This window comes from Trematomus bernacchii, unplaced genomic scaffold (genome assembly GCF_902827165.1).
Source record: "Trematomus bernacchii unplaced genomic scaffold, fTreBer1.1, whole genome shotgun sequence".
Classification (NCBI taxonomy): Eukaryota; Metazoa; Chordata; class Actinopteri; order Perciformes; family Nototheniidae; genus Trematomus; species Trematomus bernacchii.
Window position 1 is genome coordinate 9,026,599 of NW_022988050.1, and position 19,182 is coordinate 9,045,780.

General features: G+C 39.9%; 4 protein-coding genes across 5 annotated transcripts; 3 read left to right on the top strand and 1 right to left on the bottom strand.

Annotated features, from left to right (window-relative positions):
• Positions 1-1,290: 1,290 nt before the first annotated feature.
• Positions 1,291-3,840, bottom strand: LOC117473634 (zinc finger protein Pegasus-like). The gene is made up of 3 exons (XM_034119317.1): positions 3,077-3,840; positions 2,807-2,995; positions 1,291-2,230 (listed from the first exon to the last, which is right to left on the bottom strand). The coding sequence occupies exons 1-3, from the start codon at positions 3,210-3,212 to the stop codon at positions 1,329-1,331; spliced, it is 1,227 nt and encodes a 408-aa protein (XP_033975208.1). The 5' UTR covers positions 3,213-3,840; the 3' UTR covers positions 1,291-1,328.
• Positions 3,191-8,927, top strand: acadsb (acyl-CoA dehydrogenase short/branched chain). Of its 2 annotated transcripts, none has more exons than XM_034119315.1 (11): positions 3,191-3,294; positions 4,346-4,502; positions 4,590-4,690; positions 4,787-4,993; positions 5,085-5,255; positions 5,560-5,685; positions 5,765-5,857; positions 5,960-6,049; positions 6,145-6,282; positions 6,676-6,775; positions 7,890-8,927. In XM_034119315.1, the coding sequence occupies exons 2-11, from the start codon at positions 4,487-4,489 to the stop codon at positions 7,964-7,966; spliced, it is 1,119 nt and encodes a 372-aa protein (XP_033975206.1). In that variant the 5' UTR covers positions 3,191-3,294; positions 4,346-4,486; the 3' UTR covers positions 7,967-8,927. The 2 variants fall into 2 exon arrangements, with proteins under 2 accessions (XP_033975206.1, XP_033975205.1); XM_034119314.1 differs by lacking the exon at positions 3,191-3,294 and adding an exon at positions 3,920-4,026.
• A 2,744-nt stretch (positions 8,928-11,671) lies between these two features.
• LOC117474001 (homeobox protein HMX3-B) lies at positions 11,672-12,866 on the top strand. Its single transcript, XM_034119993.1, has 2 exons — positions 11,672-11,951; positions 12,271-12,866. The coding sequence occupies exons 1-2, from the start codon at positions 11,672-11,674 to the stop codon at positions 12,864-12,866; spliced, it is 876 nt and encodes a 291-aa protein (XP_033975884.1).
• A 1,778-nt stretch (positions 12,867-14,644) lies between these two features.
• Positions 14,645-18,354, top strand: bub3 (BUB3 mitotic checkpoint protein). The gene is made up of 7 exons (XM_034120092.1): positions 14,645-14,813; positions 15,764-15,958; positions 16,058-16,127; positions 16,266-16,417; positions 16,610-16,768; positions 16,938-17,115; positions 17,340-18,354. Exons 2-7 carry the CDS (start codon positions 15,764-15,766, stop codon positions 17,558-17,560), a joined length of 975 nt encoding a protein of 324 aa, XP_033975983.1. The 5' UTR covers positions 14,645-14,813; the 3' UTR covers positions 17,561-18,354.
• The last annotated feature ends 828 nt before the right edge of the window (positions 18,355-19,182 follow it).

The following is a 19,182-nucleotide window of genomic DNA, read 5'->3' on the forward strand; positions in this document are numbered from 1 at the left end:
ATGTATGCATTTTCAGAGCAAGTTATATATATATATTTTTATTAATCTCCCTTCAAAACCAATTTACACATCACTGGAATATGGGGTCAGTAAACAGCTATACTTATGACTAAAGAGATAAAAACCCATTGATATCAGATGTTTACTTTCTCTTCATACAAAGATAATCACAAACCCTGTCTTAACTTTAGACCATGATTCACACAATTAAAAAGCTGTTCATTAAAATATAAATTATTATGACGTCCCATTATATCTTGGAGTCAGAGACCTCAACAGTGTCTTAACATCTACTATACACAGCAGCTACAGTGAAATTAGATTTGTCCTAAAAATGTGTTAGAAAAAACTAAATAAAAAAGATAAATATAAAATTGTTTTATGGGAATAAATTAGTAACAAAAAAAAGAAAAGGATATTGAAATCTATCTTCCTGATATGGCTGACACTTTCTGCAGTCTGTTAAATGAGGTGTAAATATCAGAACAGGAAGCAGAAACAAACGTGTGATTTGAAAAGAAAATTTGACAATGATTTGTTCAGTTCAGTTTCTTTCAGTAGAATATATCTAGCCAGTTCAACTGAGGTGAAAACCTTGGTGTATAATTACTAATTAGATAAAAAAGCACCTTGATGAATGGCAAACTGTGGCGAAGCTCGTAATTTTTTATGTTAAACACTTGGTATTTCATAAAAAATGTCTCATATATAACTGCCTCTGTGTAAGGTAATTCACTGCAGAGTAATGAGACAACATAATCTATCAAACACAAGCAGCTGCAATGGCACAGAAGGACAGTGGTCACAATGCCCTTACTTATACTGGGAGGCGTGTGGTGCAGTGGGTTGTGCGTTGGTGTTCGGATCAGGGGGTCACAGGTTCACTGCAGTCAGCATGTCGTTGTGTCCCTGGGCAACACACTTCACCACAAATTGCTCCTGTGGGGATTGCCCACAGTATTGAGTATGTAAGTCGCTTTGGATAAAAGCGTCTAACAAGTAACATGCAATGTAATGTAATGCAATGTAATACTGATTGTAGGATGAGTTGAAAAGACAATTTAGTGAGCTTCAATATGTGTTTTACTGTAAAACTGTTGCAAGATGTTACTGTTGGTATGTTTACCCGTTGTATGTATTAATTCAAAACTAATATGAAAAGCTTAAAGCCATGTAGAACTGCAGTAAGGCAACAATAAAGTTAGTATAAAACAAAAAGGGAATTGTAAAACTCTACATAAGAAAACAAATTGAAAATATAAATCAGTCACCTTGATGCAATACAATACATAAGGATTCAAGACTCCTTTATTAACTAATGCTAGGAATCACTTTTTATGTTGTCCACGGGCAAAATGGCATGAAAAGTTGTATTTGTCAGTGCACATGTGCCCACAGATGTTACACTGGAATGGGTGCTCGTAGCCATGGCAGCCCATGTGAATGGTGTAGAGGATATAATCCTGAAAGTGAATATCACAGTGCTCGCATTTATTTAACAGCAGTTGCTCGGATGTGGTCAGGGCAGGGGGGGGTGAGCTCGGCTGGCTGCTAACACTCGCAGTAAGAGTGTTCATGCTGTTGTCAAAGCCCAGGCCGGGAACAGGACTGTAACTCCTGCAGCCTGAGGTGGGAGATTCATTTTTAGGAGGTGAAGTCTGCACTTGATTTGAACACATCGCTATAGGTTCACTAGAGATCTGGTGAATGATGATGGGCTTCTCGTCTTTAAAGGACTCTCTGTCTGGGGATGCACGAGGATGGAGGTCTGCTAACTGGCCGGCAAGTGTAGACAACTGGTCCAGTGGGTTAGTAAAAGTGAAACCATTAGCACCTCTGTTGTGACGGTCATTCTCATCCAAGTTCTCACTGCTGTTCAAATTGTGATGGATTTTGTGAGAAAAGTTATTCAGATAATCTGATTTTGGCATCGCCATGGAGTGAGAGTTTAAGTTGATGAGTAGTCGCCTGGTGAAGCCCGGTGAGCCGGTCCTTTTCTGCAGGGAGGTCAGCATTCTCTTATTGGTGAACGGAGAGCGGACGGCCCTCGTTGGGAGGAGCTTGTGGCGGCGGCGGCGGTGGTGAGACAGGTTGCTGCGGTCGCTACAGCAGAAGGCGCAGAGGTCACATTTGTACGGCTTCTCTCCTGTGTGCGAGCGCATGTGGGCTTCCAAGTGGCGCTCGTACGCTGAAGCAAACGGGCACAGCTGGCAGCGATGAGGCTTTTCTCCTAGGGAAGAAATTAAGAGCAAAAATAATATGGTTATAATCAAACAAACTTTATTGTGAAAGAGTCAACAGTTATGAGGTTCTAAGTACAATGTTTTATGTGTTCAGCACAAGGGATTGAACAGTAAAGGACTTGATGATTAGTGATGGGAAGATTTAGGATTTGAGGTCAATGCAAACATTAAAAATGAATAGTTAGATGATCGTGGTGAAGTTTCGTTAACAGGGTAAGTGTGAATATTCTCACAAGTGACTAATACAAAATCTGTCGGAAGTAAAGAGCAGAGCCTATTAAAACAAAATGTAATGTCAGAAGAATTTCATTGCCATTTCTACACTGTAGCTTATGTGCATATGACAATAAAAGCTTTTAAATCTTGAACAGACTCACACAATGTTGCTGTTTTAAAATGTATTTTCCATCCTTTACTTATGCAGGGGACCTAATGATTCAATCATACCTTATACAGCATTGTTCTTTTCACTAAAAAGGGTGTTCACCATGAATGATCTGTGATGCAGATAGATGTTTAGACATGGTGTTGCCCTTATGAATGAATGCAATGTTAACACTGACCTGTGTGGATGCGGGTGTGCTCTATTAAACGAGCCATGCCTTTGTTTGCATAGCTGCAGTAGCTACACTTGTATTTCCCATCGATGGTCCTTTCTAGGCCGTCTATCTGAACTTCTGGCCCATCCTCGACAGGTAGGCTCACCTCCACCGAGGGAGGATCCAGACCGTTCTGCTCACTCCTGGGGGCAACTAAAACCAGACACACAATTACTTTAGTATTTTACCTTTAACAAAGATATCTGTTTATAATGAATTGTACTCAAGTCCTACCGGCTTGAAAGGGCTGCCCTGACTCCTTTTCACCACAAACAGAGCCTGAGATCATGTTGACATGCTGAGTTTGTTGTGTCAGGTATTCTTGAAATTCCTTAACAAAATCCACAGGCTCGGTTTTTATCTCTTCCATCCTCCTTCTGTGTTGAACCTGGAATTACCCCAGAGGAATGGTGTAAAGCTCAGCAACTTGTACTGCTGATATCCTTCAGTAGGTAAGTGAAAGGACGTTAGCAGCGTATGTTGATTGTTAGCTCATAGCAACAACAATGCTAACATTGCCCAGCTGAGCTAGCTCGACACTTTATCGTACTTTTCATAATTATTAAAAACGATTATCTAACGCTATCCGTCACGCAGCTCTTATCCAACCTTTCAGCGTCAAAGTAACATTGTCGCTCAGCAGAAACAAAGGGGAAAAGTGGGCCCTGGATTGTTAACAGGTGAAAGCTTCCGTTTTTGCTGATACGTCAGTGTTCCGTGTCCCCGGAAACGCATCTGCTGCCTTCGTGTACTGTAGGTAAAAAAAATGTTTACATATTGACCTTTACAAAAGACGATAATATTATAAAAAACTGTCTGTGATACACTTCTCAAATACCTTTTAGAATGTTTTGTTTTATCCGGGTTGCCACGAAGCCGGATTTCATCCCATTCATGTAATCACTGTAGCTATGACACGGTCTTTAATTCAGTAAAACAAATCATATATTCAAAATTAGCATGCCTTTCTTTCACACACAGTAAAGCACTCCCATATTTTTTTGTTTAAACCTATTAAAGGGCATCATGATTGGTTGATTGTGCTGTACTTACTTAACAGTTTTAGCAACCACGCATAAAACATATCATTTGAGTGTCCGATTGTCATATGAGGCACTTGAAAGCAGCATCACATAATTTCGTAAGAAGTCATGGCTGCACCACTGGTCAGGATTTTCTCAAAGGTGAGACTGAATACTATTGTCCCAGTTAATAACATTTGTCTTGTTTCGGCACTGATTTTTAAAATGCTTTCCTCTGTATGAATCCCTTATCCTTGAACTACGTCACATAACCCGACTGGCTCTTATGACGATGTTGATGTTGTTAGCATACTGCTAATGCTATCATGAAACACAGACGAGTATCACTGAAATAATTCATCAACTTCATATTCTTGGTGAATAATGGCCGACATGGCTGTGTTGCACTCTTGTTCAAAGCTTGCATTAATTTCAGTACACATATATACATTTAAAACACTGTTGTCTGTCCTGGTTTCAGTCGTGCAGACAGATCTGTCGACCATGGGGTGCATGTCAGGCTGGATGGAGGAGCAGGTCTACCCATCCTGCCACAGAAACATCCACAGACCAGGGGGTTGTCTCCTTTCCTCCCCTTCAAACCTTTTCAGAGGAGGAGAGCATGATGAGGGAAGCAGGTGAGCTGGACATCTGCTGGACACAGGATCTGCTGATGCTGACAGCTGGAGACAGAAATTCTTTACATGTGTTTTGTTCTTCAACAGTTAAAAAATATGCACAAGAACGCATTGCTCCGTTTGTGTCAAAGATGGATGAAAACTCTGCAATGGACCAGGAAGTGCTGACGTCTCTCTTTGAACAGGGTGTATGTAATTTGTTAAATTGTGAATTAACACACATTATGCATAATCCAGTGTTTTCTTTCTATCCACTGACTCTGATGTTGAATTTACTTTTACAGCTCATGGGCATTGAGATTGACCCAGAGTACAACGGCACTGGCTCCACCTTCTTCTCTTCCATTCTGGTCATCGAGGAGCTGGCGAAGGTGGACCCCTCTGTGGCGGTGCTCTGTGACATCCAGAACACACTGATCAACACACTGTTTAGCAACCTGGGTACAGCAGCTCAGAAAGAGCATTACCTCAGCCGACTGTCCACTGACATGGTGAGGACTGTGACATACTGGCTCTCAGTGTATGGCATATAACACTAAGCTTCTCTGAATTTCATTATGCTGCCTGTTTCATGTCACACAGATTGGAAGCTTCTGCCTCTCTGAAGCAGAGTCGGGGAGTGATGCCTTCTCTCTGAAGACACGTGCTGAAAAACACAAGGACTATTACATCATCAATGGTTCCAAGATGTGGATCAGCAATGCAGAGCATGCCGGTGTCTTCCTGGTCATGGCCAATGTAGACCCCTCTGCTGTGAGTAACTACACATCTTTTTATTCTTGTTCGATTTTTTCAGCATAAAACATTTGATAGTATTTCTCTAGGAAAGTCTTAATTTAAATATACCTTATTTCATCATCTCACGTCGCAAAGAAATCAGATTTTCCCTCATATCTTAAATGCATTTTAGCTCTTGATAGCGATTGTTAACATGTAATACAAACTAGCCAAATCATACTGAAATTGTCACATTTAAACTGAGACCTCTCTAACTAAAAGAGATGGTGCCGCTATGATCAACAAAATGTGAAGAAAAAACTCCCTTTTGGTTTGACAGGGATACAAAGGAATCACCTGCTTCATCGTGGACCGGGACACAGAGGGGCTTGAGATTGGCAAGAAGGAGAACAAGCTCGGCCTGCGTTCATCCTCCACCTGCCCGCTCAACTTTGACAATGTCAAGGTACCACAGAACACCTTTTACTGCTCCATTAAGATATGCACACTGTGAGTTTTACTAAGTCCTTGCTTTTTTGTTGCAGGTACCAGAGAAGAACATTTTGGGACAGATTGGTCATGGATACAAGTACGCTATTGGAATGTTGAATGAGGGCAGGATTGGAATTGCCGCTCAGGTAAACCTTTTTAATTTAAGTAATCGAATTAAAACAGGCTCAATGTGTTCCATTCAAGATTACAAGTGTCCAATGAGTGTTAATTTTGTGTCTGTGTTTCAGATGATTGGTCTGGCACAGGGTTGCTTCGACAACACTATTCCGTACACCCGACAGAGAAAGCAGTTCGGACAACGCATTTTTGACTTCCAGGTTCACAATAGTCTTCCCTCTTCACACAACATGTTTGTATTCATCCACATTTGGTCATGGGTTCTAATGTTGTTCTGGTTCTCTTTGTTTTGCAGGGCTTGCAGCACCAAATAGCCCACGTAGCGACACAGATTGAAGCCGGTCGGCTGCTGACGTACAACGCTGCTCGTCTGAAGGAAGCCGGGAGACCTTTCATCAAGGAGGCCTGCATGGCCAAATACTTCACTGCAGAGGTGACGACCTGATCCAGTGACCGCACCTCAACACAATGATGGTGTCACTGAGGGTTTTGGACGTGTTTAAATGTATTTCTAGAAAATATTGGTGTCATCAGTGTTATCTGTTTTATTTTTATTTTTAAATCCATTTTATGTTTTTCTAAGGATTTCCCCCCCCCTTGTTATAATACTTTGCTGTTATATCAATTTTTCCGATCCATTACAATATGTGTTGCTGAACCTTGATTCCTCTCATTATAGTTTCATTAATTAAAAGTTGCATGTTTTTTTTAATATCTATTCTATGTACTGCTTTCTTGGCAAAGAAACTCCTGCAAAAATATAATTTCAGTCACCACGAAACTTCTTCCTGTCTTTATCAGTCATAATATTTGTTGTTTTCCTCAGGTTGCAAGCCTGACAACATCTAAATGCATCGAATGGATGGGAGGAGTAGGCTTCACCAAGGACTACCCCATAGAGAAATACTACAGAGACTGTAAAATTGGTGAGCATGACTCAACAAATATTGACGTTTGTTTTACATTTTTTAATGAGAGCTGCTTTTAGATAACTGTGACTTAAAGGGGACCTATCATACAAAATGCACTTTTTGATGTCTTTTATACATAAATATGTGTCCCCGGTGTGTCGGGGAACTCACGCAGCGTCAGAAAATAAAACCCTTTCTCTTTTCCTCCGTACCCACATCTTTTAAAAACGGGGGTACAAGGAGGGATACAGATTTGCTGCCGATATTACGTAATTTCGGATGGTGGACCCACAGAGAGTTGCTATCAGAAACAATGCCTGACGTGTTTTGGACGTAATATGGTATTTTTTTACATTAGCAAGCATCGCTAACACTCAGAGCTAACCTATACTGGAGAGCAAATGTGTTTTAAAAAGCAGGAAATAAAAAAAGGAACTCAAATTGAGCTCCATACTGTTACAGAAATAATCCTTTATGTGGTTTAGAACAGGATGGCGTTTTTATCACAGCAGAATTGAACTTTTTCTCCGGTAGAATTCTGATCAGCTAACGACCCAAAATCCGCGTTTCTCTAAACAGGGCTGGAATAGAGGGATATGAGGGATGTCTAAAATGCATGATCTGTTTATATTTTGAGAAAAACACATCATAGACATGTTTTTATATATTTGTATATATCTGAGACCCATAATATATGCCTAAAAATAGCATGATAGGTGCACTTTAAGCCGCAATATAGAAAAGTACATAGCTCCTGAAGGTGCTGGGGGAAGGCCAGGTGTAGCTGTTTGTGATTGGACCAGAGTGGGGTGGAGGGAAAGGCTGATGCTAGTGGCTGTAATCGGACTCTGCAGGAATTCCCCCAGTCTGACCCCTCACAGTGCCATTATACCAACACACAGCCAGGGAACCTGCCAGGGCAACATGTCACTTTTCCTGTCAACACCAGCCTTTTGGCTCCCCAGTTATCCAGCTGGAGCTCCGACAGACTGAGCTGCATAATGAGCCCCTTTGTGTCCTGATGGGGAAAGCTGCAGGTTCATGTTTTCTGCAGAGGAATTAGACAAAATTGACCTTGTTTTGTACTGCTGGAATTCAACCTAATGCTTTGTTTCCCCTCCATGTGCAGGTACCATTTATGAGGGCACAACAAATATCCAGCTATCCACTATGGCCAAGTTCATTGATAAGGAGTATGATCACTGAACACATCCATCGGAGCCCGAGGGATTGCACTCCGCTGTGTTACACTCTATTACCTTCTCCTCAAATGACTCTGGGCGATGCCTTGCTGTAGATCTTCTAGAATTTCTCTAGAGTTTTGTTGCAGTTCTATATGTTTGCTTTTGTTAAGTAGTTTGCACTAATGATGTTACTGATGTTTTGGTTCCATTTCTCCAGCTTTAGGGTTAAAGTTGCTCTGGTGCAATAATATTTTACTCTATTTTCTTTCTGTCAAACTTTTACAAAAGTCTAGGAATACAAAATGTCATATCGATAGAGCTGCCACTAACGGTTATCTTTGTTATCAAATAAACTGCCGATTATTTTCTAACTTAATCGCTTAGTCGCTTGGTCTATAAAATGTCAGAAAATAGTGAAACAAGTACATCCAAATTTCTTTAAGTCCAAGTTGATGTCTTTAAATGTCTTGGTGTTTCAGTCCAAAAACAAAATATATTCAGTTAAATATGATATAAAACTGATAAAAGCAGGAAATCTAATTTTTACATAAATATTTCCTTTAATTGATTTTCTAATAGTTGGCTTTTGTTTTCTGTTAATTGACTAATCGTTGCAGCTTTACCCCTCCCCCTCTTGTCCATATTCTTCTTCTGTTTATTGAGATATGGTGATGAATCATGTCGGAATAGAATAACTGATTCATATGTTTCAATATGACCATTTTTAAAGATTTTGATTTTCTTTGAATGTTTCAGTGCCTTCAGAGGGTCGGCTGTGACTGAGCTGAATAACTTAGAAAGTCTGTCTTCCCAGGATACTCTCAAATAGGTGAACTGTTTCTCAATCACTTATATGCTCCAGAAATACTGTACAGTTCCTCGTTATGTAAAACTAGTAGATCATTTACATCATGAAATTGTCTGTACAGAGCGATTATCAATAACTTTGGCAATATCAATAAATGTGAATTATACTGAATCAACCCTCTTTCTCTGGTGTGACTGAGGCAGATGAATTTATATATACAGTCTATGATGAATACATAGTTCTGTCACTAGATGGCAGCATTCTCCAGAGGGACAGCAGCACTCTGAGTTGAGACGGCTTCTCTCTGAGAACAGTCAATTACCGCATCATTTAACAGCCTGTCACCTCTAATGATATTTTATATCAATTTAATTATGCTGGTGCTTCAGATGAAAAGAGCCTGCCTTGTATAATTGACTCACTGATCATTTGTCAGCTGATTACATTTCCACTGCCTGCATGTGCCGTGTAAAATGAGGTTTATTGTTTTACACAACACAGACAAGCTGTGTCTATGTTAACAGACCTGTAATAGCCATTACCCATGATGACCCCTTATTAAAAAAAAGATCTTATGAGGAATCCATTAATCACTGGCAGTACCTAATATGTATTGATTAGGATAATAACTGTCAGATTAATACCCGCTGCAGTGATAGAGTTGCTAAAATATGTAGATGTTCAGATCCCCATTTGGTTAAGAGTTATAAACGGTTACAATTCAACATCCAAAATATTGTCATTTATTAAAATGTATTTTAACGGAATAACAAAGCTCTCTCTTTCACTGGTGCTCCCAAAAAAAGAAGAAAGCAAGTTAAAAATTAATGAAGACATTGACCTGTTTTACGTATTCTCTAAGAGTAGTTTAACATTTTTGTTATTTTTCTCTTATTTTGATTTTTATTCCACTTACACAAAAAACAAAAATATTATCAAACAGTATTCTATTTAGTATTGGGACCATAACATTTTATTTACTGATTTATTGTTGATACTGAGATGCCTGATCAAACAGCAGTTATTTGATATTTTATTTGAAATGAAGGTATAATTTAGGCATGGGTCATCACTGATAGTGTTTTATGTGTGATGTAATTAGATGTAATGACAGGTTCAAAATGACTTGGGATAAAATGTCACTAACCAGACTAGATGTTTTGCCCAAACATTGTACTAAAATGACTCAATTGAAACACATGGTTCTTTTGGAATCATTGATTGAGTGGACCTTGTTTCCCCCACTGATCCACTCTGACTTGTTCTGTCTATTGTGCAAGCCCCTGCTTAATGAACATAATCTGATGAAAACACAGCTATCTGCTTTTGTCTCTGCATCGCCAAACGCGGCTCAACTAGCCTCTTTCTCCGCCCCCATCTTTAACACAGCTATGAGACCTCTAATTATGCAGGGATTCAAGTAGCTTTTCACAAAACACAGTGTTGTCCTTCAGAGCTGGAGAGCGCTCCCTGAGCTAAAAGGACAGGCTGCATGTTTGTAGGTTGAGCAAATTCAATTGTTATGATTAGTGCTCTGCATCTGCTTCAAGTTTGGTTTAAATAGTGAATCTTAAATGTATTTCGTTTGAATTTTGTATCTTCACTTATTTTTATTTTGCCGTTCTATACAAATAAGTCTGAGCAGAATGTTAACTTAATGATAAACAAAGTATCTATATCCAAAGACAGGTGCTTGCAGACTTTTTGTGTGTGTTTGCTTCAGGGTTTTTTAAGCCGAATACATTTAAAGTACAATCCAGAGGTCAGAAAAGGTTGAAAAATCCAGCATTTAAAATCCCTCTTGCCTGGTGAAGTCTAAAACATGCATTGTTCATAGAAAAACAGTTTGAAAGCTGAACATTTTAAGCTAAATTGGTGTCTTTATCTTCTGTTATATCATCTAATCTGACCAAATGTAATCAGGTCTAATTACACATATACAATATATGTTGCTACATTCAGACCATTATTACACTTGTTTATCCTCATCATGCATTGCATCACCTGCTGCTGCCTCTGTGGGTTTGCAAGCTTTTGTACAAAGCAGATTTGAAAAGCCTTTGTCACAATGGTAAGCATTCAATTTGATGTCTGCCTGTAGCACTTCCTGACTAAATATAATTACATTGAAGTCAATGAGATCTGGTGCAGTACAAATGCAGGTATATTGCTTTCCGGTTACAAACAGGTGGAACGAATCAGTTTCAAATAACAGATGAATGACATTGATCTTCAGCATGTCACAATTCTACAAACAATCATGAATCATCTTCTATAATTACATGTATATATCTTGCTAAACGAAATTCATATGATGTCCTTTTTTAAGTCGAAGTCATTTTTTGTGTGGCTTGCATTAATGCGTAAACTGTGCGTAATGTGCGTAATATTTGTGCCAAATCCAAACTGTGTACAGCTCCACGTTGAGGTGTGATAGTCCCTTCACCATTTATTCAATTTACTAACAGGTGATTGTGGCACGTGCACGCCCCAAAACCCCCGAGACGTTCTCCTCTTTATTCTAATTGGATGATAAGTGGCTGCGTACTGTTGAGCTCGAAGCCAAAACGCTTGCGCGGCCCTTTTTTCTTTGGAGTCCATTCTCGTCACAGCCCCTCGCGGATTCATCCCATTCGCTATTGTACCTGCCCAATAGCAGAGACCGAGCGCGTTTTAAGTCGGATGGCATTTTACATTTCATCATTGCAATCCAGTGCGAGTTTGACGCAGTGATCTCTGAGCTCTCATTCAGATCAGCTGATTTCCCACCTCTCTCTCTCTCTCTCTCTCTCTCTCTCTCTCTCTCTCTCTCTCTCTTTCTCTCTCGCATAGTTTTAACATAAAACAAGATCATTTTTTTCAAGCGTTTCTTTTCCTAGATAAGTTTTGATGGTGATCCACATCGGACAGTAAACTGTGATGGCAGACTCTGATGCGCAAGAGACTCGCCAACCTGCAAAAGACTCTCCGTTCTCCATAAAGAACCTGCTGAACATCGAAGACAAACCAGCGAAGCCCAAAAGCTTCCTCGGCTCGTCCAGAGGAGTCTTTGAAGGCAACTTCTTCTCTCGGCTCGGGGACTTGTCCTTCCCTCGGTTTGAGTTGCCCACACAGAGAATTGGACTATCAGCGCAGTATTTGGAGAGAGCGTCTACCTGGTGGTACCCATACACACTCGGGACTCATCTCAGGACTGGAGGTAAATACTATTAACTTTGTTGATGAGAGAAATGTAATGTTTTAGAAAAATCTGAATTTGGATTTATTTTAGAGCAAAAGGCCCATTACGTCATATCAGGAAGGGATGCCATATTATAGTATGATTTAAAATAGCCACATGCAATATAAGGAAGTATAGGCTGTATCCCTTAATGTGAATTTGTCAACCAAAGTTCCCATAGTTTATTTCCCCAATAGGCCAATAATAAATGTCTATAATTCATTTTGAAACATGTTTTGCCTTTCAGGATATGTTTAAGTGTAAAGACATTTAAATACCTTTGTGTTCCTTCCTCTAGGGTCTGAGAAGGCCAGCCTGAGAGAAGTTTCGCCGGCACCGGACTGCAGGCGATCCCCGGATCTCCAAAAAATAGACCAAGATGCCAAAGAGGAAAGCGCCGACGAAGATATCGCGCTGGATGAAAGTGACTCTGAAGAGCCAAAGAAAGAAATAGACCAGGAAGACGACTGGAGGAGGAAAACGGACGAGCTGGACTCCGATAAAAAACACTGTCGAAAGAAGAAGACGCGCACGGTGTTTTCCAGGAGTCAGGTCTTCCAGCTGGAGTCCACCTTCGACATCAAGCGCTACCTGAGCAGCTCGGAGAGGGCCGGCCTGGCTGCGTCCCTGCACCTGACAGAGACGCAGGTGAAAATCTGGTTTCAGAACCGGAGGAATAAGTGGAAAAGGCAGCTGGCCGCGGAGCTGGAGGCGGCCAACATGAGCCATGCGGCGGCGCAGAGGATTGTGCGTGTTCCCATACTTTACCACGAGAACGGAGCCCCAGAATCGGCCGGGGGCCTCGCTTCAAACTCACCGAGCAGCCAGTCACTGCTGGCTTTCCCCCACCACATGTACTATTCCCACCACGTCCCACTGCTGAGGCCTGTGTAACACTGACTGTGCACCATGCGCTGTACACATGTTTTTAAATGATTGACCTTCATTGGAAAAAAATACACATTTTGTACATTTTGTAGATTTAACGAAGACAATGTTATGTTATATTATTATTATTATTGTTATTAATATTATTATTATTATTATTAGGCAGCCCTTTCCTGCTGAAGCGTCCCATGGCTCCATTTGGTTTAACAGGAGGGACATTCAAAACATGTTATTACAAAACATATTATTGTTATTGGTCAAATTGTTACATGCTCTAAAGTGGTTTTGTTTGGAAAAAAATAACTTGTTTTAAACAGGGTTGACTGTCCATAGCAATTTTACAGATATTTGTGTCCGTGTTTGTATAACACATGTGGAATTTAATATTTTGATATTTTCCTATATTGTGCAATAATGTTGGCTTCACATTAGGCTACCAGCCTTTGTCACCTAGGCTATAGTTCACTTTTACAAAAAAAAGCAACCCTTTTCTCTTTGTAATAGTGAAGACAATCATGTGATCCTTAAAAAAAACTGCAGTTGATGGGGATTTGTTTTTATGTTGCAATGTTTTCCGGTAATTTAAAAGCCATGCAAAGAGCCAAAAATAGCCTCTGTTTGGTGTATGTTTTTCTCTGATATTGTTATTGAAAATCTGTATATTATGATCTTAAGTAAAGATTTCGTTCCAAAAAATACGTATCTATCCTTAATATGAAAGCGATGTACATGTGAAGAAATAATTCAATTAAGTTGTGTCCTAAAGTTCTTCGTTTCCAAACATTTGTGAGGATAGAGTGATGTTTTCTTTACGATTCTTTAAAAACACAATGTTATAGGCGATCAGGCGTTTATGGCACATTGAGGGACTGCAGAAATGACCGTCCTCTCTAAAATAAAACACTAACATTGGATAATTCTAACAGTTATTCATTATGGCCACCAATTATAATTTGATGATTTTAGACATTTTGCGAAATTCTTAAGTTAAATAATTGAGGAGCCATTATTCTGGAATATTGTTACACGTTAAAGTGTATAAACACAGATCTCTATATAGGCCTTATGTATTGATGCGTATTTTTTCAAGAATGGTGCAAATATTTTACAGGAAACGCTATATTAAGATAAAATACAATTACATTTTCCCAACGAGTTGCAATACTAAATTCATAGTCTGCAGAAATAATTCCAGGTAACAAAGAGTGAAAATCAAAAAAATGACCAAGTCAGATCCAAGTACTGTCACAATTAAAAAGCAAAGTCATCTTCACAAATGTAAATTGTAGCCTATTGCTTATGTTTAGAAGATACCTGTGATGTTTTGTACTGTAATTCTAAGGCTGGACTATTTGAGTAAAGTTCCCCTAAAAAATAATGGGAAGAAAGGCTATAGAAATAATCAATTGTATAAAACAGCATAGGTATGTTTACCATTGCTGAAAGGCCTAACAATAAGAAACAGCCGACTGAATACAAAAAAATCCCTTTTTTATATCGTTGTTAGGTTTTCCTTGTTTGTAGGCCAATTGGCTAAGATGATCACGGTGTAGGCTGATTCAATTTGTTTTTAATAATGCATTATTTTGTTTTTCTGATATTGCATTGTATCAATCGTAAATGAAACACACAGATACTCGTACTTACAGAGAGAGGAGAAGAGGAGAGAGAGAAAACAGTCCTGCGTCATGTGATCTGCGCTGAGACAACGGAAATAGACATTAAGCTTAAACGAACCAATCATGTCGCAGGCGGGAACTTGGACATTCGACTCAACCAATCAGCATCCACTGAGGCATCGGCGCCGCTAGTTAAGGATATAGCTTCACGCAGCCATATTGCTTTTTAGCATTTCCACGTTATATATTCTATATTTTGCTGTTAACCAAGATATAATAATTCCGCGGTGAAAGAAAGTCACCATTCGCATCGGGAGCACACCAAACCGAAGCCGTAAGTAAACTGAAAATGCCATCATCAAGGCTTTAACCTACGTTATCTTGACCGTTGTCAAGCTAGCATTAGCAGACACCAGTGCCATGCAGAAGGCTAGGTGTAATTGCTACATGTAGCGGTACAAGTCGTGTTGTCGATCTCAAGAACACATTATATCGAGATCACACAACGTAAAGTCATATTTGCACCAGCCTTGCAACAGAAAACCATATTGTTTAGCTTTTACTTTTAAGTGAAGTACTTAGTAGGGCTAGCTAGCAAGCTAAAACCTCAAGCGCTGTCACTGGGCTAGGCTAACAACAAGCTGGAGAGCGGTTGTCCTCCAGTGATGTTAGCTTCAGTAAATCTATCAAAACATCTACGTTGTTGTTCCTTTTTAAGGGACATGGTTTAGAAAGAAAACAAAGGAATACAACCCAATTAAATACCTATCTGAAGTTAACATCCGATATCGATATCTGGGAAAGCAAACTCTTTACAACCCCCACCTGTATGTTATGGTTGTTCAGCTAGCATTATGAATGTGGAAGTATTTTCAATGTTTTCTTACATTTTACAGTTTAATTTCCTGAACTTTCTTGCTATGTTAGTGGTTTAGTTAGGATCAAGTGGTTTTTGGTCAGAGTAAATCAGTAATATACAGGGAATAAAACGACAACATACCTTTTTTAGGATTGTAATGCCAGGCAGGCTATTATAGTATTACTTTCCTGAAGTATATTATTTAAAAACATGTGTATTTCAGCCACTAAGAGGTTTCTAATCAACTCTATGGACATATTTGAGCCTTTAGTATGAGATGTTATTGATCTACATACACTTGTGCTTTTGCAACTGTATTCTTTTGGTGTGAATGATTGTTATATTTACTGTACATTTCTCTTTTATGCATTTATTGTGTCACTCGGTTACAATTTCAGACTTACTGATATGTTTAATCTTTGCAGATGACAGGCTCAAACGAGTACAAGCTAAACCAGGGACCAGATGACAGCATCTCTGCTGTCAAGTTCAGCCCCAGCGCAACACAGTTCCTCCTGGTTTCCTCCTGGGATGGCACTGTGCGCCTATTCGATGTGGGAAGCAACACCATGCGGATGAAGTACCAGCACTCAGCTCCAGTTCTTGACTGTGCCTTTTATGTAGGTCACAGATTTGTATATTTGTTCAGTCTTTTTATTGTCACGTTAAACCCCAGAAGTCTGCTTCACACACAGATAACATTCCCTTTTCCTTTGCAGGACCCAACTCATTCTTGGAGTGGAGGTTTAGATGCACAATTAAAAACTCATGATTTGAACACAGACCAAGGTATGTAACAAACCTGACAAATACTAATAACAGTTTTAATCAGGCAGTATTGTCTAAACCTTCCACATATTTTCACATCTGTCATGTATTTGCTGTATGTGTTAATTTCTGCTGATCTTTAATATTATCCTTAAACAGATACAATAGTTGGAACACATGACGCCCCCATTCGTTGTGTGGAATACTGCCCAGAGGTTAACGTCATGGTAACGGGCAGCTGGGACAGATCAGTTAGGCTGTGGGACCCAAGGACGCCCTGCAACGCTGGCACCTTCACCCAGCCTGAAAAGGTAAAGCAAAAGATGCACAGTAGTATAGTATAATAACATATAACCACATTTTTGTTTGTTTAGTCTTTGTTATAGAAAGTGTTCGTTATGACTAATTGTAACATTGTGTTTGTCTAGTGTCAAGTAAGGCATTGGGAATTTCTGGCGGTGTGTTTCTTTCCTGTCTCATCCTGGCTCTTTTCTTTGTGAAAGGTGTATACCCTGTCTGTGGCTGGAGACAGGCTGATCGTTGGCACAGCCGGGAGACGAGTCCTGGTGTGGGATTTGAGGAACATGGGCTACGTACTGCAAAGGAGAGAGTCCAGTCTCAAGTATCAGACTCGCTGCATCAGGGCCTTCCCCAACAAACAGGTACATTTTTAATTAAAGTCAACTTTATGAATGAAAGTACTCACTTGTACTAAAATATACTGTTTAAGCTTGTCAGATGATTTACTCCTATGAGAACACTTTGTCATAGATACCTGTGTTAATGAAAAGCAGTTGGGTTGTAACATCATATTTTCTGTCTTTGCTCCAGGGCTACGCCTTGAGTTCAATCGAGGGACGTGTAGCTGTGGAGTACCTGGACCCAAGCCAGGAGATTCAGAAGAAGAAGTATGCCTTCAAATGCCACAGACTGAAGGAGGAGGGAATCGAGCAGGTCTACCCTGTCAATGCCATTTCCTTTCACAGTATCCATAACACCTTTGCCACAGGTAAGACCGGCTAGTTAGTACATGAGAAAATGAGCTTCCTCCTACATTTAGTCTGTCTTTGTATGTGTGCAAATTGTGTTTTATAAAGCTCAGGTTTTCCTATGACCTTTACCATTGAGCTGCCAAGGTTACATGAGGAACACAGGGTTATTATAGATCCATATCTCAGCAGCAACACGACCTAAATCTTTTTGAGGTTGACCTTGAGCCTCTCCTTCTTCCAGGTGGCTCCGACGGCTTTGTGAACATCTGGGACCCGTTCAACAAGAAGCGCCTGTGTCAGTTCCACAGGTACCCGACCAGCATCGCCTCGCTGGCCTTCAACAACGACGGCACCATGCTCGCCATCGCCGCCTCCTACATGCACGAGAGGGGAGACATCAACCACCCGGAGAACACCATCTTCATCCGCCAAGTCACAGACGCCGAGACGAAACCCAAGTGAGTCTCCGTCACCCCTCGTGTCCTCACTGTGGCAGTCCGCTACTCACCCAATCTTGTATGCAGCTGCATTTACAAGGAGGCACGTCCAGCTGCACAATATGCCGATCGGTATCTCTGTCCGTCCACTTTTCAATATCCGACAGTTGAAAGATAGACAGATGAGAACTTGGAAATCCTCCCCCCCCCCCCCCCCAGTATGTGTATGTGTGTATGCTGCTGTAAATATAGAACCCTGCTGTACCCCCACAATAGCCCTGTATTAAATACTACTTTTGTGAAACTAAATCAATGTTTGACCAGGAACTTTTATAATACCTTTGATTGTTTTTATGCATTATATGGTCGGATATACTGGACTCAAACAGTAACACATTGTTGGTCAAATGTTTTGCTCCTCCGAGGACATTTGTCGTTTTCAAGAATGTTTTCTGAAGACCAAGGTTTGATTTTGTTGTAATATTGGTACAAAAATGCTCCCACTTGTGTTCCACAGTAGCCACATGACTTTCTCACTGTTCATCCGAAATAGGGATGCACCAAGATCCAGTGTACCATGACCATATATATCGCTGTCATTTATTACAATTCCAAGAACAGTTTTTATTTCCCTCTTTGACTTCTTGTTTGTTCTAACTCTACTTTGTGTCTCTTGCTGATTTTTATATTCTCCTATTTTGTCATGTTCTGCTTGGTTATTGTGCAGTGGATGATGGAGTTACATTTCATCTTGTAACACTGATTACATTTTTTTTTTTTTTTAAACGTTGACCGTATGATAAAACATGTTTATATCAATTCTGGCCAACTTCATGTTTTGTCACATGTACCTTTGAAAGAAAGCCTATGAAATGGCAGGAATGTGTCGGGGCAGAAGAGGCACCTGATGATGTGTTGAGGGAAAGCGATGATCCACTCCTCTTGCCGAGGGCTCCACTTGCCCCCGGACACTGACCTGTGCTGATAGACATCAGGGGTCCGCGGCTCAGACCAGAGCCTGTTTATCACTGGGGGAAACTGGGAGAAAACCAGTAAACTGGATGACCCGGCTGCATCAGAAACACCGGTGACGCTAAGATGAAATGAGCATACGGCTCATTTACAGAGGTGTAAAGTAACTAAGTAGATTTACTGAAGTACTGCTCTTAAGTACACTTTTGAGATACTTTACTTGACTATTTTAATTTGTAGCTACTTCTACTTTAATATAACTGAGGTAAATCATGTACTTTTACTCCAATACAATTATTTCCTATCTTTATTGACTTTACAGATTTGGATTAATGATGTGAAATATAATCAACACTTAAATAATACTTTACTCACACCTGGAGTAGATTCACAATCTACCCTGCAGTATACAAAGTCATTCAAACTAGCTGCTCCTTTACCAGCTTTGATAACGCTTTAATGATCAATAGTTATTATCAAAACATATCATATATATTATTCTGAAATGGACCAATCTGCATAATGTGTAATATTACTTTTGGTACTTTAAGTATATTGAATGCTAATACTTTTGTACTTTTACAAAAGCTTTTGTAACAATTTGATTAAAGGACTTACTTGACACAGAGTATTCCTACACTCTGGTACTTCTACTTTTACTCAAGTACAGGATCT

What these genes read in the sequence shown, in the direction of transcription:
- LOC117474001 (XM_034119993.1), top strand. Translation starts at nt 11,672, where the DNA reads ATGGCAGACTCTGATGCGCAAGAGACTCGCCAACCTGCAAAAGACTCT. An exon ending in GACTCATCTCAGGACTGGAG is followed by an intron (nt 11,952 to 12,270) that starts GTAAATACTATT and finishes TCCTTCCTCTAG; the next exon opens with GGTCTGAGAAGGCCAGCCTG.
- LOC117473634 (XM_034119317.1), bottom strand. Translation starts at nt 3,212, where the DNA reads ATGGAAGAGATAAAAACCGAGCCTGTGGATTTTGTTAAGGAATTTCAA. An exon ending in AGGGCAGCCCTTTCAAGCCG is followed by an intron (nt 2,996 to 3,076) that starts GTAGGACTTGAG and finishes GTCTGGTTTTAG; the next exon opens with TTGCCCCCAGGAGTGAGCAG. An exon ending in GCACACCCGCATCCACACAG is followed by an intron (nt 2,231 to 2,806) that starts GTCAGTGTTAAC and finishes TTTCTTCCCTAG; the next exon opens with GAGAAAAGCCTCATCGCTGC.
- bub3 (XM_034120092.1), top strand. Translation starts at nt 15,764, where the DNA reads ATGACAGGCTCAAACGAGTACAAGCTAAACCAGGGACCAGATGACAGC. An exon ending in TGATTTGAACACAGACCAAG is followed by an intron (nt 16,128 to 16,265) that starts GTATGTAACAAA and finishes ATCCTTAAACAG; the next exon opens with ATACAATAGTTGGAACACAT. An exon ending in CCATAACACCTTTGCCACAG is followed by an intron (nt 17,116 to 17,339) that starts GTAAGACCGGCT and finishes TCCTTCTTCCAG; the next exon opens with GTGGCTCCGACGGCTTTGTG.
- acadsb (XM_034119314.1), top strand. Translation starts at nt 3,994, where the DNA reads ATGGCTGCACCACTGGTCAGGATTTTCTCAAAG. An exon ending in GAGCATGATGAGGGAAGCAG is followed by an intron (nt 4,503 to 4,589) that starts GTGAGCTGGACA and finishes GTTCTTCAACAG; the next exon opens with TTAAAAAATATGCACAAGAA. An exon ending in GCCGACTGTCCACTGACATG is followed by an intron (nt 4,994 to 5,084) that starts GTGAGGACTGTG and finishes CATGTCACACAG; the next exon opens with ATTGGAAGCTTCTGCCTCTC.